This window comes from Neomonachus schauinslandi, chromosome 7 (genome assembly GCF_002201575.2).
Source record: "Neomonachus schauinslandi chromosome 7, ASM220157v2, whole genome shotgun sequence".
NCBI classification, from domain to species: Eukaryota; Metazoa; Chordata; class Mammalia; order Carnivora; family Phocidae; genus Neomonachus; species Neomonachus schauinslandi.
The window spans coordinates 118,164,005-118,177,703 of record NC_058409.1 but is presented as its reverse complement, the minus strand read 5'-3'; the positions used below and the strand labels follow the sequence as shown (position 1 = coordinate 118,177,703).

The 13,699-nt window shown below is 40.7% G+C and overlaps 1 protein-coding gene across 4 annotated transcripts in view; it reads right to left on the bottom strand.

Annotated features, from left to right (window-relative positions):
- The window catches only part of OXCT1 (3-oxoacid CoA-transferase 1), a 123,346-nt gene extending 115,612 nt beyond the window's left edge, over nt 1–7,734 (bottom strand). For all 4 annotated transcript variants that reach the window (XM_021700566.1, XM_021700574.1, XM_044917163.1 and 1 more), the window contains exon 1: nt 7,572–7,734. In XM_021700566.1, the coding sequence (XP_021556241.1) occupies nt 7,572–7,649 (78 nt within the window). In that variant the 5' untranslated portion in view covers nt 7,650–7,734. The remainder of the gene's footprint in view (nt 1–7,571) is intronic.
- Nucleotides 7,735–13,699: the final 5,965 nt, after the last annotated feature.

Sequence of the window (13,699 nt, the reverse complement as noted above, 5' to 3'; positions counted from 1 at the left end):
TCAGTGAATGCCTCCTAAGGGAACAAGCAAGGAACAGTACACAAAAAGACCCATCCCCCTAAGGGGCTTGGAGTTTATAGATGCTGAGAAAAATAGCAAACTATTATCTGCAAGGAAGGCATGGCTAGTCTTACCACAGTGACCTATTTGGTGCAAAAAAGGTTATCTAGTGAACATTCATCATCAGTTTTAAACAGTTTCCCTCTTTATACTTCATCCACAATATGGACAGGAGAAAATCAGAATTGACTATGTTGTAATCATTCATGATAAATATCACCTCTCTTTATGCTTATTATATATTCAACCTAAAAAGGGAGGGAGAAAAGAGAAAGGCTCCTGACTCCTCATATGCTGCCACCTTAAGAAGTTCATAAATGTGGGGCTCCTGGGTGGCTCAGTCATTAAGTGTCTGCCTTCAGCTCAGGTCATGATTCCAGGGTCCTGGGATGGAGCCCCATGTTGGGCTCTCTGCTCAGCGGGAAGCCTGCTTCTCCCTCTCCCACTCTCCCTGCTTATGTTCTTTCTCTCACTGTCTCGTTCTCTGTCAAATAAATAAATAAAGTTTAAAAAAAAAAAAAAGAAGTTCATAAATGTAAGCTCACACATGCTGCCTTATTGGTCTTTGACAGACATCCTATGGGGTCAAGGTAAAGCATTAATGAGTTTCTAGCATTCTTTTCTTCCTCTATAAACTTCTTTCATTGAAAGTGTCAAATAGTACAAAAGTTTATTTCCTTTAAGAGAATACTGAAAGTCAAATGAGATATGCAAAAGTAGAGGTTACCCAGATGACTTTTGTCCCTTTAAATTCAACCTTGGTTCAGGTCTGAAGAGAGGGGTCTATCCTAGCACACCACTGGGAAATACGTGGAGGCAAAGCTAGCAAAGAATGAGCTCGAGCTGCAGAGAGCTTACTTCTCTGTCCTATCCCCAGCAGCGAGGATTTATTGGATTTTGTTTAAACATGTACGTATACACACAAATATTTTTTTTTAAATCTTGGAAATTAAAAGTTTGATAGCCTCAAAAAAGAGGACAAAAGATGAATCATAAAATAAAGTTGAGGATATCTGCTCGAATATAGAAAAAAGAAAAATACAGATACTCTAATCCAACCAATTCATTTCACAGATCAAGTTTCTGAAGCTGAGCAAGATCTCGTAATGTACCCAACATTGTGTTACAGCAAAACCAGATCCCAGGTTTTAGCCTTCATCACAGCATCCTTCTACCACAAGCTGTTCCTCTCTGTGACTTTTAAAAGCCCACCGTCTTATTCTACTTCAATTTCATTATTTACAGGTAACAAATCCTTACGAGTGCCCTATTTTTTAATAAAGAACTCTATTGTTATTATCTTTTCTAAAGAGTGAAGAAGTCATTGCTCTGTACACCTTAAACTGATACAGTACTGTTTTGTCAATTATAACTCAAAATTGGAAAAAAGTCAAAGATGCAAAAACATGCAATAAATACACAAATGCTAATCTCTATCTCTTACCAAATAAAAAGGGGTGAAAAGTCAGGGCCTCAGCCGGAGGAGGAAAATAAAAGAACTCATCTACACCTAAGTAGTCAGGGGGTAAAGTCACTCTGAACTACTTATCCGTAGACTGAGAAACATGAATCCTATAGAGAGGAAATCAAGAGAAAACTCATTTCTCCTACAGATCCAGGACACTTTTCACATTCACAAGGGGAAACAAAAGTATATAAGCATAGACTTGTCAGGAATTCTGTCGTTTCAGTTGATAGTGTCTTCATTACAAACAAAAATTATTGAAATGCTTGCCCCACACCTTAAAAAAAATACCTCAGAAGGGGGCTCTTGGGTGGCTCAGTTCGTTGAGCATGTGACTCTTGTTTCAGTTCGGGTCATGATCTCAGGGTTAGGGTTAGGTGAGATCAAGCCCCACATCGGGCTCTGCAATCAGCGCAGAGTCTCCTTGTCCCTTCTTCCTCTACTCTTCCCCCGACTTGCTCACTCTCTCTCTCAAATAAATAAAATCTTTAAAAAAAATACTTCAGAAGCATTTTAGAAAAGACTCAAGTGTTTCATATTTATCTAGATAATCAAAAGCTAAAAGAAATGAGTGAAATGTTTGCAGGCAATGTGAGAATGGTTCAAGATAATGAAGAATTTACACCCAACTTTTTTTTTCATTTTCCACACATTCAGTTAATATTTGTTGACCTTTGATATCTATTTGTTATATTGACATTTGATATCTATTTGCTAAGAAGTCAATAGTGTGACATAATGGGCCACACTCCAGTAATCTCTGGGTCAAAATACCTTTGTTTCAAATTCCAGTTTAGCCACAATTGCGAAAAACAGAGAAAATTGCAAAACTGAGTGTAAGAGGTGTTGATTTTAAGTTTACAAAACGATGACAGTTGTTTCTTAAGGATGTAGTAAGGATTAAGTAATGGTGTATCAGACCCTGTGCTTATAGGCTTCCTTTGGGCAATGTAACCCTCTCTCCATTCCCCACCAGGGCAGTAAGATTAACTTGCCATTGACTGGGCTTTAGTTTTCACATTTAACCTCCCCGCTCTACCTTACCTATACACACAGGCATGTATTACTGATTCTACAAAGAATTTTTTTTAGCATGACCTATGCTCTAGCAAATTAATCCATGCCGTCCTTGTTGAAGGTTTTGAAAAGTGGGTTCCAGCTTTAAGATTACTTTAACATGTTTATTTTGTTTGTAGTCAAGCTTACCATTCTAAGTATTCACAGATTACTGGGCAATCTGACTGTACGAATGCAGGTAGTGAGGCAAAGAGGAAGGAGAATGTCTGAAGCCAGTTGCACCAGAATGTTTCCTGTGGGTCTTTCGGGCTTAGAGCCTCGGACGCAGCACCCCAGAGAAAGCCTCTCGGTTTGTTTACTGCCCACATTCTCTCCCATTCTCCCAGCCTCTGGGAGTCAAGGAGCATCCCTGCTGACATCCTGTAAGACTGAGCAGGGGAGGTGTCTTTTTTCCGTAAATAACTGAATTCAAAGTGAAGCTCTACACTGCTCATAAATTGACTTTTACCTTCTAAAATGCTAAAACAATGAGGTGAAAAGATTCAAGCACCATCTGCTACACAAATAAATAAATAGCCTTCAAGTCTGCAGAGTCCTCCTTTACATCTGGGTAACATATTTCATTTTGTTTTCCACTCTCCCGCCTTCTGCAAAATTCCATCTTATGGTGCCCCTAGGTTCTGCTATTACTATTGGAGGAAGGAAATAATAATGACTATATTGCAAAACAACAGTCAAGGTCCTGAAGGATAAGAAATAATCAAAATTCTTATATTGCCATATTTTTCTATTTAATCTATTTCTCCTTTTAAAATTCTCCCCCTCTTCATCCTTTGTCCTCTAGTTAAATTCTTACATTTAGAATTTGAGGTCTGATTTCACTCTTGAGCCTAAATTTTATCTGATAATTTCCCAATTCAGAATCTCTTTTATTTTTATTTTTTTTAAGATTTTATTTATTTGACAGAGAGAGAGACAGCAAGAGAGGGAACACAAGCAGGGGGAGTGGGAGAGAGAAGCAGAGCAGGGAGCCTGATGCAGGGCTCGATCCCAGGACCCCCGGACCATGACCTGAGCCGAAGGCAGACACTCAATGACTGAGCCACCCAGGCGCTCCTGGAATCTCCTTCCTTTCTAACCACTTCTACCATTCTTTCTTTTGCCTAAATTTCTCTTTTTCTTGTCATTCAGTACTCCAGAACTCTGCCCCAAAATGCACTTCATTTTGAAGGTCTTTCAGGGAAAATCCATATAGCATACTGCTTTTTTATTTTTAAATTAATCTTATCTTAATGATATGGAACTGTACACCCAGGTGTCATTTACCTTGTTACCTTGCAGTTAAAAAAATCAGGACACAGGAAGACTGATACTGCCCACCTCAGTACCAAAGTTTGATAAACAGAAGTGGAAAGGAGAAGCCATATGGAGAGAGATGAAGAGGACTCTGTTGGAAGGAAAAGGCAATAATATGCAGGTGGGTACACACACATACACACTTGGCAAGGAGAATATGGCATCAGTGCTAAGTGGAGGTGGTGATATGTGTCGTACCGTTTACCAATGTCAATGGTAAACTGACAGTACAGTATCTATCAAAAGTGGAATGTTCACCTTAAATCAAACACTACCAGTTATGCACTTATGACACAAATGAATAAATCACAAGGACCCTCAGTGAGTTACCGACACTAGGCCAATTCTCTCAAGCAGCGGCATACTGTTTTTGAGGGAACATACATGTTCCTTTTATTCCAACAATGGAGTGATGCCCAGCACTTTAACGGAGCACAGATGAAGGAATGATGCATTCTGCCTGTGTATCAGAAAGCTTGAGGAGTTTGCCAAGAGTTAAAATACTAATGAGGATGGGGAACCCAGAAAGAGAAGCATGAATAAAGGTACAGAGATGTGAAAAGGCTCATTGTGCTCAGGGACATGCAGGACCGGGTCCGATGGAGAGAAGCTCATGAAGACTGGGCTGAAAAGGGAGACTGGGGCAGCTCTAAGGCCCACACTGAGGTTTTGACTTCTTCCTTCAATGAGGAAGGGACAGCAAAGCTTTTGAAACAGAGATGTCACAACTCATATGAAAGACTGAAACAGGAAAGTGGCAGAGGAAATCATTCTTTCATTCACCCATCCATTTGCTCAAAAATATCCATTTTGTATAAAATATACTAAATACTGGAATACAGAGTTAAGACAAACAAAAAACCATTCAAGCATAGTCCCTGCGCTGATAAAACTTGCAAACTAGCAAGGGTAATAGTCATTAAATAATTACAAAAATTTAAATACAAATGTTAATATCTCATCAGGGAGCTATAAGGAAGAAAGAGATAGCTGCTGGGAAAGAGCGCCAAGGACAACCCCAAGGAAATTTCAGGGAAAGGTGCATACATGACACTGGTTATCCACTGGAGGTGGAGGGAAGAGGAGACGAAAGAAGGGGTCCAAGATTTCACTGGCGGGATATGGGTGCTATTAGCCATAATGAAAACAAAAACAAAACAAGGGAGGAAACAACAACTTTATGGCTGGTTCGCTGTGGGTCAGAAAGAGCTTAAAGCATCATCCAGGGGGACTGGACCAGTAAGTTATACCAGGGGAGAATGGAATTGGCAAGAGATCTGGGAAAAAACAGGTTCAAGGAAGAAAGGTAGGTAACGTGTTAATGGTAGTTTCAGGATCTTTTTCCAGTAATAATTTTCCAAAGTGAACAGAGAATAGTATTAAATGCTCCTTCTGAAACAGTAATGGAGGAAGAATGATAACTTCAGATGGTGTATTCAAATCTAAGTCCATGCCAATGGCTCTGAAATGTAGTTCTCAGACTAGCAGCATTAACATCACCTGGGAACTCATTTACGTAAAGCATGGGGCCCCACACAGGACCTACTAAATCAAAAACTCTGGAGATGGACCCAGAAACCAGTTTGCTAAAGCCTCCAGGTAATTCTGAGGCTCATTAAAGTTTGAGAGACTTAACTAACACACCCACACCCACACACACCCCATCTCATTTTGGCTGCTGGTTATGCTTAGAAGAAAAGTTCTCAAGGTTACTACCTCTGTTTGTCCACAGGGTTCTTTCATCTATGTATTAAACATGTCTATACTATGCCTAATAGTGTGTAATGTTGAGAGGGATGGAGAATAAAGCATACAAGATTGTCCTTGACAACCAGAAACTTGAATCTTGTTAAGAAGTCATTTTAGGGGCACCTGGGTGGCTCAGTCGGTTAAGTGTCTGACTTCGGCTCAAATCACGATTGATCTCTGAGATAGAGCCCTGAGTTGGGCTCCACGCAGTGGGGATTCCACTTGCCCCTCTCCCCCTGCCTTTCTCCCTGCTCGAGCTAGCGCTAATAAAATCTTAAAAAAAAAAAAAAAAGTAGTCAATGGATGCATTTGAAAAGTTAAACAAGCACACAAGTGTTCCAGTGTAAGGCAAGTTAGATGAGAATCTAAGGACTAAATAAGCAGTAGGAGCACCAAGTGCCAAGCATGAAGAAACCCCTGGAAGTAGGCATTGGACCTATGATAACCAAACCTCAAAGAGGGAAAGTTTGAAGCTTGATAGGAACTTTCAGCGAGGCACAGGGAAACCTCTGCCACCTAAGAGGTTTTCTGGGCTTCTGAAGCAGTTTAACGCCATGGGAAAGTGAGTAAATTACACTGAGGCAAATAGGTAACTGCCAATGTTTTTGACCTGGGCCCAAGGGTACAGGAGTGTCCTAGTCTGCATGTTTCAGCACCCGCAGCAGTGTGACTGAAGGTCACTCAAGTGCCCTTTTAATAATGCTTTATATATCCAAAGCTATCAGCAATTACCAAAATGCTTCCTAAGAGGCATTTATGAATAAAATGTTCTAGTTCTAAATCATCCCCTAGCATTTACCTAAGGGGTTTCTCAGAGATTGCATGCGGGAAAGAGAGCATGGGGCGCGGCAGTTCTCTATTGAGTACACACCTCGTGCAAGATATGCTTTCAAGCTCAAAACTATTTAAATGCGCTACTAAGTACAAACATTACTTTGTTTTTCCCTAGCAAGGAAGGAAGAGGCTCCCGCGGTTACGATGGTAGCCAAAGTAAACCGCCCTCCAGGACCCAGCACTCTCGGCCTGTACTGGCCTCCGAGGGCTCCCGACAGGAACCCCACCTGAGCGTGGCCGTATAGGTAGGGACAGAACCCAGCAAAAAAGAATAAAGAAGACAAGAGAAGAGAGAAAAGCTTATCAACCCACAATGGCGGCGAAAAGTGCCTCGGAATACCACTTGGTGGAGAGCAGGCAGTAAGGGAGGCACAAGATTTTCTAAGAGTTTGAAAATGGAAATCCTCCAACCCGGATGCCTGCGCCTCCAGAGCGCGAGCGAGCCACGGCCGGAGCACCACAGGTTTCTCCGTCAGACGGGGAAGATGACCAGGCGAGCGCTCCAGTCCGGGTTCCCCTTCCCACCGCCACGGTGCGACGCGGCCAAATAAGGGAGGACAGGGAGGGCACGGCATACCACCCCGGCGACGCCCAGCATCCGCCCCCTCCACGGCCAACTCGCGCGGACCGGTGGCTAACCTGCCCCGAAATCCCCAACGCAAAGTGCAAACCTGTCCCCTGCTGCCGTCACCCCTACCCGTCCCTCGACCGGCGCGCCCTCCCGAGAGGCTGCTCGCCAGGCGGAGATGCCAGCCGGGAGGACGCGTGCCCTGGAGGACGCGAGCGAGCCCTGAAGGGCGCGGCAGCGGCGCTGCCAGACGCCCTCCTGCCCCGTTTCAGCTTCTCTTGCGCGTGCTTCTACACCCGCTCTCGCCCGGCCGGCGGAAGCGGCTGCAGAACCGCGCAATAGTCACCCGAAGGAGCAGCGAGGCAAGGCAGGCGTCGGCGCGTCTCGGTGCCCCGGAGACGGCGCCACGGACGCTAACTCGTAGGTTGGAGCGGGCGGGTGCAGGGAGGAGAGAGGACGCGGGCACCACGTGGGTTTCGTCTGCGTCCGGCCGGTGCGTGGCCTTCTTCACTAGCACGTTACCTTGGACCAGACGCCCCCGGTGAGGCGGGCGGAGGCGCAGAGCGGGGGCCAGGCGGAGAGGAGTTTGAGAGCCGCCATGTTCCGGGCCGGGCGTGGAGGAGACAACGCGCTGAGGCGCGCGCGTGAGTGTATAGGAGCGCTGCCGGGCCGCAGCGGCGTCAACGCGAAGGGAGGGAAGGGAAGGCGCTCGAGGGGCGGGTTGGAGGCTCGACCGCCCGTCGATGACGTCCTCCCCTCGCTCGCCCACTGAGGCTGCAGGTTTGGAGAGACGCGAGGCTGGGAGGGGCCCGGCCGGTAGCGTAAGCCGGGTGCAACCGGGGCGGATGGCGGGGGAAGCTCCCCAGCCCCCCGGCGGCGGAGTCTTTTCCCCGCGCCCGCGCGTTCCAGGCAGGTGCATCGGCACGCACTTGCAAAGCACACAAGGAAATTAAATGAGACCTTAGCTTCCTTAGCAAGTACACCTAATGCAATGAACAATCACAGTCCAGTTTCAAGTCTCCATAAAAGCATTTGCCCTTTCACTGTATTCTTTTAGCTCTTTTTCCCTGATGAATATTATTTTAATCAAAATCAATGAGGGAATAGGATACCAAGTTAGACTATCCAATTACCTTAGGAGAAATTAGTAATGCTCTGAATTTTCAACACATCTTAAGAAGTTGGAAAGAGGTGAAACTCGGTTATTAGAACTTAAGTCCCATTACTAGTCCTAATACAGCAGCTATCTATTGTACTGTATGTAGCTTACAGAATGTGAAAAAGCTAACATTCACAGTTGGGTCTGCTTTTCCACTTTCGCCCTTCCAGAGAGCATATGAAATGGAAAACAGCTTTGTCTAACTGTGGTCATATGACTCACTCTTCTTGGCTGGTCTCTGTTGCTTCTGGCTAAATTAAAGACACATATTTCAAGTCTTGTACTCTGTGTGACTCTAATTCTTGTGAGAAAAAAATCAGCCTCACTACTCTATGGTCAAGACACTGCTGGTTTTTTGGTAGTTCACTGGCTGTGTTCTATACTTTTTAGATAAAATAGGAATAACTTGAACAAATTAAGGAGAAGTTCTGTACAGATATCCCTCCTGGTTCCACAAAGCCATTTCAATTCTAGTCTGTGTAAAAAAACTATTTTTTTGAATATCTGAATTTTTCTGAACTAATAAGAATAGTCCCCCCTTGCTTTGAAGGACAGTTTTTGACAAATATATTCTGGAAACTTTTCTTTTTGTAATCATGTACAGCTTAATTTACCCATTCTTAAAAATTGGAAGAATTGAATTGAATTCAAATCTTTTAAACAAAAGGTCTGATTCCAGAGATGCAATAAGGAAAGTTTATTTTGTATTATGTCATTTTATGTATGTGTATATATATATATCTCATGTGTTATGTTATTTATGTTCATATATACATTCATTTGTGGGTGTATATATATTTATATCTCCTCTCTATCAATTGAGTATAGACAGTTTGTCAAAGTTAGATTGTAAATTGTCATTCTCTGCTTGAGGGATTTTTGTTTAAATTATCCTAAGATACTATTTATTAGCATCATCTCTCATTACTCATAAAGACATCCTGCCCTCAGATGGAGTATTTACTCCTCCAAGCTGTTAAACAGGGGCGGGGCATCTGAAGACTTGTTTTTCAAAAGTTGTTTGACTGGCATAACTAGTAATAGGAATTTTTTTTTTTTTAAGATTTTATTTATTTGTTTGAGAGAGAGAGAGAGAGAGCACAAGCAGGGGAATGGAGAAGCAGGCTCCCCACTGAGCAAGGAACCAAATGCCGGGCTTGATCCCAGGACCCTGGGATCATGACTTGAGCCGAAGGCAGACGCTTAACCGACTGAACCACTCGGGCTCCCCAGTAACAGGAATTTTTAACTAGGTCATTTGAGTCAATTAAAAAAAAAGTATGCATGCTTCATTGTATACAATGGCTTGTTAATATATGGAAAACAAATCCCTTCAGACAAATAATTTTCCTCTAGTGGATTTGAAAGACATAAATTTGAAATTTTACATAAATCTGTAAATGTATTGTTTTATAATGCAAATCATCTCCTAATTTACTTTTATGTGTTATTTTCATAGATTCTTTGAAGCAGTGCCTTGTATTAACTAATGTGCATTTAATATTCAATGGATAAAAAGTGAATTAAATTTTACTCACAATGTAGGGGAAGAAAAAGTAAAATAAATACATAAGATGTTTGGAGAGAGGGGCGCCTGGGTGGCTCAGTCGTTAAGCGTGCCTTCGGCTCATGATCCCAGGGTCCTGCTCAGCGGGAAGCCTGCTTCTCCCTCTCCCACTCCCTCCCCCTCTGCTGTGTTCCCTCTTTCACTGTGTCTCCGTCAAATAAATAAATAAAAATCTTAAAAAAAAAAAAATGTTCGGAGAGGGTTCAACTCCAGGAATGAAAATGAACATTACTACATTAAGGCGCTAAAGAAACTTAAAGGAGCAAAACACACCAGAGCGATTTTGTATGCATTCAATTCTGATTGTGTTACTTCTGCTTAAAACCCCTCAGTGATTTTCCCCACTGCCTGTAAGATCCAAAGTTTAAGGTTCCTACCCTGGCGTAGAAGGGGATCATCTCCTCTGGTTTTTCTTCCTCCTGCATTATTTCCTTTATATTTCAAGCTATTCAGCGCTTGCCTCTTAACTTCCACAGGATGAATTCACACCACAGACATGGGTAGCAAATGGTAAAGAACATGGACTGTGTGTGTAGCTAGGCTGCCTGGGTTCAGATATCGGCTCTGCTATTCTCTAACTGGGGTGGGGGGGGTCCCCGTGGTTAAGAGTTTAAAAAGAGCCTCAGAATGCAAGATGTAAGGTCATGTCCAGACCAGTGTCTGTTTGCAGTATTCAGGTGCTAGAAGATTAAACTTGTGAACTTATCTATTTTTCAGATGCTTTCTATATTTTCATAAACTGGAAAATATCAGGCAGGATTTAAACCCTGGACTATATGGTATTAAAGACTGCTTTAATCTTTAATGAGATGTCTTTTATGAGATGTCTTTGAAGCTGACCCTAACACCCACGTTTCCCTCATTCTGCCCAAGTACCCAACTTCAGTTTCAGTTTCTCTCTCTTATCTGTTTGATTGCAGTCACTTCCTAGATAAACTTCTTTTCTCTCTCAGAGTTAACCACCTCTTAAATGATCATTTCCAATACAGCTTCGGTCTTCTCACACACTCTCCTGAACTTTTCAGGAATCCTCATAGGCTACAAGATTAAAGTTCAACATCCATTTGTAGCCAAGATCTCTCTAATCCAGGCTCAGCAAACCATATAACCTTAACAGCTTTATAGAAGTACTTCAGAGGTTCCACAAACATTATATTTTGAAATTAAATCTTAAATTATTTTCCAGCTACTCTATCAATCCTGACAAAGCAGTAGCATGTACACTCAGTTGTGATGTATCTCTGATTTCAACATACTAAAGCTTACCAGATCGCAATTGGGAGGCAAACCTTAGAATAAAGTCTATCCTCTCAATGCCTATGCTTGAACTTAAAATATTAGTCAGTGATAACGAAGGCTGAGGCTCTGTACTTACCTTTTTATCATTTTCACTTCTGCATGTTGACACATAATTTTGTATAGATGTATAATACTTGGATGCCCTGCTCAGACAAATCTACTGCCTAGCATTATTTCTCCTTACAGCATAGTAGTTTTTCAACAAGAACACCTAAAACACTTCATGATAATGTCGTACTATAGATAGCATTAGAAGTTGTTTTCAATTTTGGTCACTTCATATTCAACATTTGTATATGTAAACAAGAAGTAATCAATATTATTCGTGATTGACTATTGAAGCAAACACTTTCTGCTACTTTTCTTTCAAGCTTCTGATCTACTTTAATTGAAACAGATTTTAGGGATTTTAGGGCGAGCTGCAATATAAATCAGAATTTTCTTAGTATTGTGCACCCAAATAGAAAAACAAAAATAAGAAAACCATCAGGCCTAACCCCATGGTTGCAAAGTTTTTGTTCATCAAAAGAGCTTTGTTATCTTCATTGACTTCATTTATACCAGAAAAAATATTTCACAATTAAAATGAAAAAATCACATTTAAATTATAGAGTACCACTTTTATCTATTTTATATTTTTGGGTTATAAATACAATTTTTTTTGAAAGTAAACATTTACTAATTATGTTTGGAAACTGTGGTTTTAGCTAACTCAGCCCATCTTCTGTTCCCCATATATACCAACGGCCTTCCGAGGTGGAGTCTTTGTTCAAGCCTTCTTTCCTATTATTAAAATAAAATGCAGGGGTGCCTGGGTGGCTCAGTTGTTTAAGCAACTGCCTTTGGCTCAGGTCATGATCCTGGAGACCTGCATCACCCACGTGGGGGCTCCCTGCTCAGCCGGAGTCTGCTTCTCCCTCTGGCCCTCCCCCCTCTCATGCTCTCTCTCTCTCAAATAAATAAAATCTTAATATATAAATGAATAAATAAATTGCAAAGGGGAGACCCTCCCCCCTCATGCTCTCTCTGTCTCTCATTCTCTCTCTCTCTCAAATAAATAAATAAAATCTTAATAAATAAATAAATAAATAAATAAAGTGCAAAGGGGAGACCAAACTTGAAAATTCCCTAAGCAAACAAAATCATTTAAGCCATGTAAGCAAAACTAAATCTTATTTCATGAACATAAGTGAAACTTAGGTTATTTCTTATAAATGCCTCTGATAATCATAAAATAAACAAGTCATCTTCCTAAAACGGTAAAAGATATACACTTAAAATTTTTTATTAAGGTGTAATTGACATATAACATTATATTAGTATCAGTCATACAACATAATGATTTGATAATTGTATATATTGTGAGATGATCACAACAATAAATCTAGTTAACAGCCATCACCACATATAAATACAATTTTTTTCTTGTGATGAGATCTTAAAAATTACATATAATACAGTATTATTAGTTATAGTCACCACGCTGTATATTACATCCCATGATTTATTTATTTTATAGCTGGAAGTTTGTAATTTTTGACCCCCTTAATCCATTTTGCCTAATCCCTGCCCCTTCTGGCAACCAGCATTCTGTTCTCTATGACTTTGGGGCTTTTTGTTTGTTTTTCATTTTTTTAGATTCCACATACAAGTGAGATGATACAGTATTTGTCTTTCTCTGTCTGACTTATTTCACTTAGCGTAATGCCCTCAAGTTCCCTCCATGTTGTTGTAAATGGCAACAATGTCTTTTTTATGGCTGAATTTTGTATAGATCCATATACATAAAATGTATATATATACATATATAAAACAATATATCACATTTTCTTTATCCATTCATCGATTGATGAACATATAGACACAGGTTGCTTCCTTGCCTTGGCTATTATAAATTATGCTGTAATGAACATGGAGATGCATATGTCTTTTGAGTTAGTGTTTTCATTTCCTTTGGATAAATACACAGAAGTAGAATTGCTGGATCATATTATAGTTCTATTTTTAATTTTTTGAGGAAACTTCATCCTGTTTTCCACGGTGGCTGTACCAACTTATATTCCCACCAGCAGTGTACAAGGTTTCCCTTTTTTACACATCCTTGACAACACTTATTATTTTTTGTCTTTTTGATAGTAACCATACTGACAGGTATGAGGTGTTAGCTCACTGTGGTTTTGATTTGCATTTCCCTGATGATGAATGATGTTGAGCACCTTTTCATGTAACTGTTCATTGGGTGATTTTTTAAATTTTTATTTATTTATTTATTTATTTGCAGCACAATCCCACTAGTTGTGCTCTAAGAAAACTATTAATGCCTGCGATAATATATTTCAAAAAAATGCTGCCAAGAGATTGTGACACTCTTTATTTATTTCTGTATCATGTTCCATGTTTATTATTTTAGCTGCTCAGTAGAGCAGAAGTCAGGGTCACTTATCCAGCCATAGGAACCAATTCATTACATTATAGTACATCATTTTGAAAGTTTTATTATGCCACCACTAAAAAGGAAAAATTTTAAGTATGTGTGGAAATGTTTAGGATAATTGTAAAAAGCAGAATTCAAACTGTATTCAATAATGATCATAGCTGTGTTATATAGTTTCACATAAGGCCAAA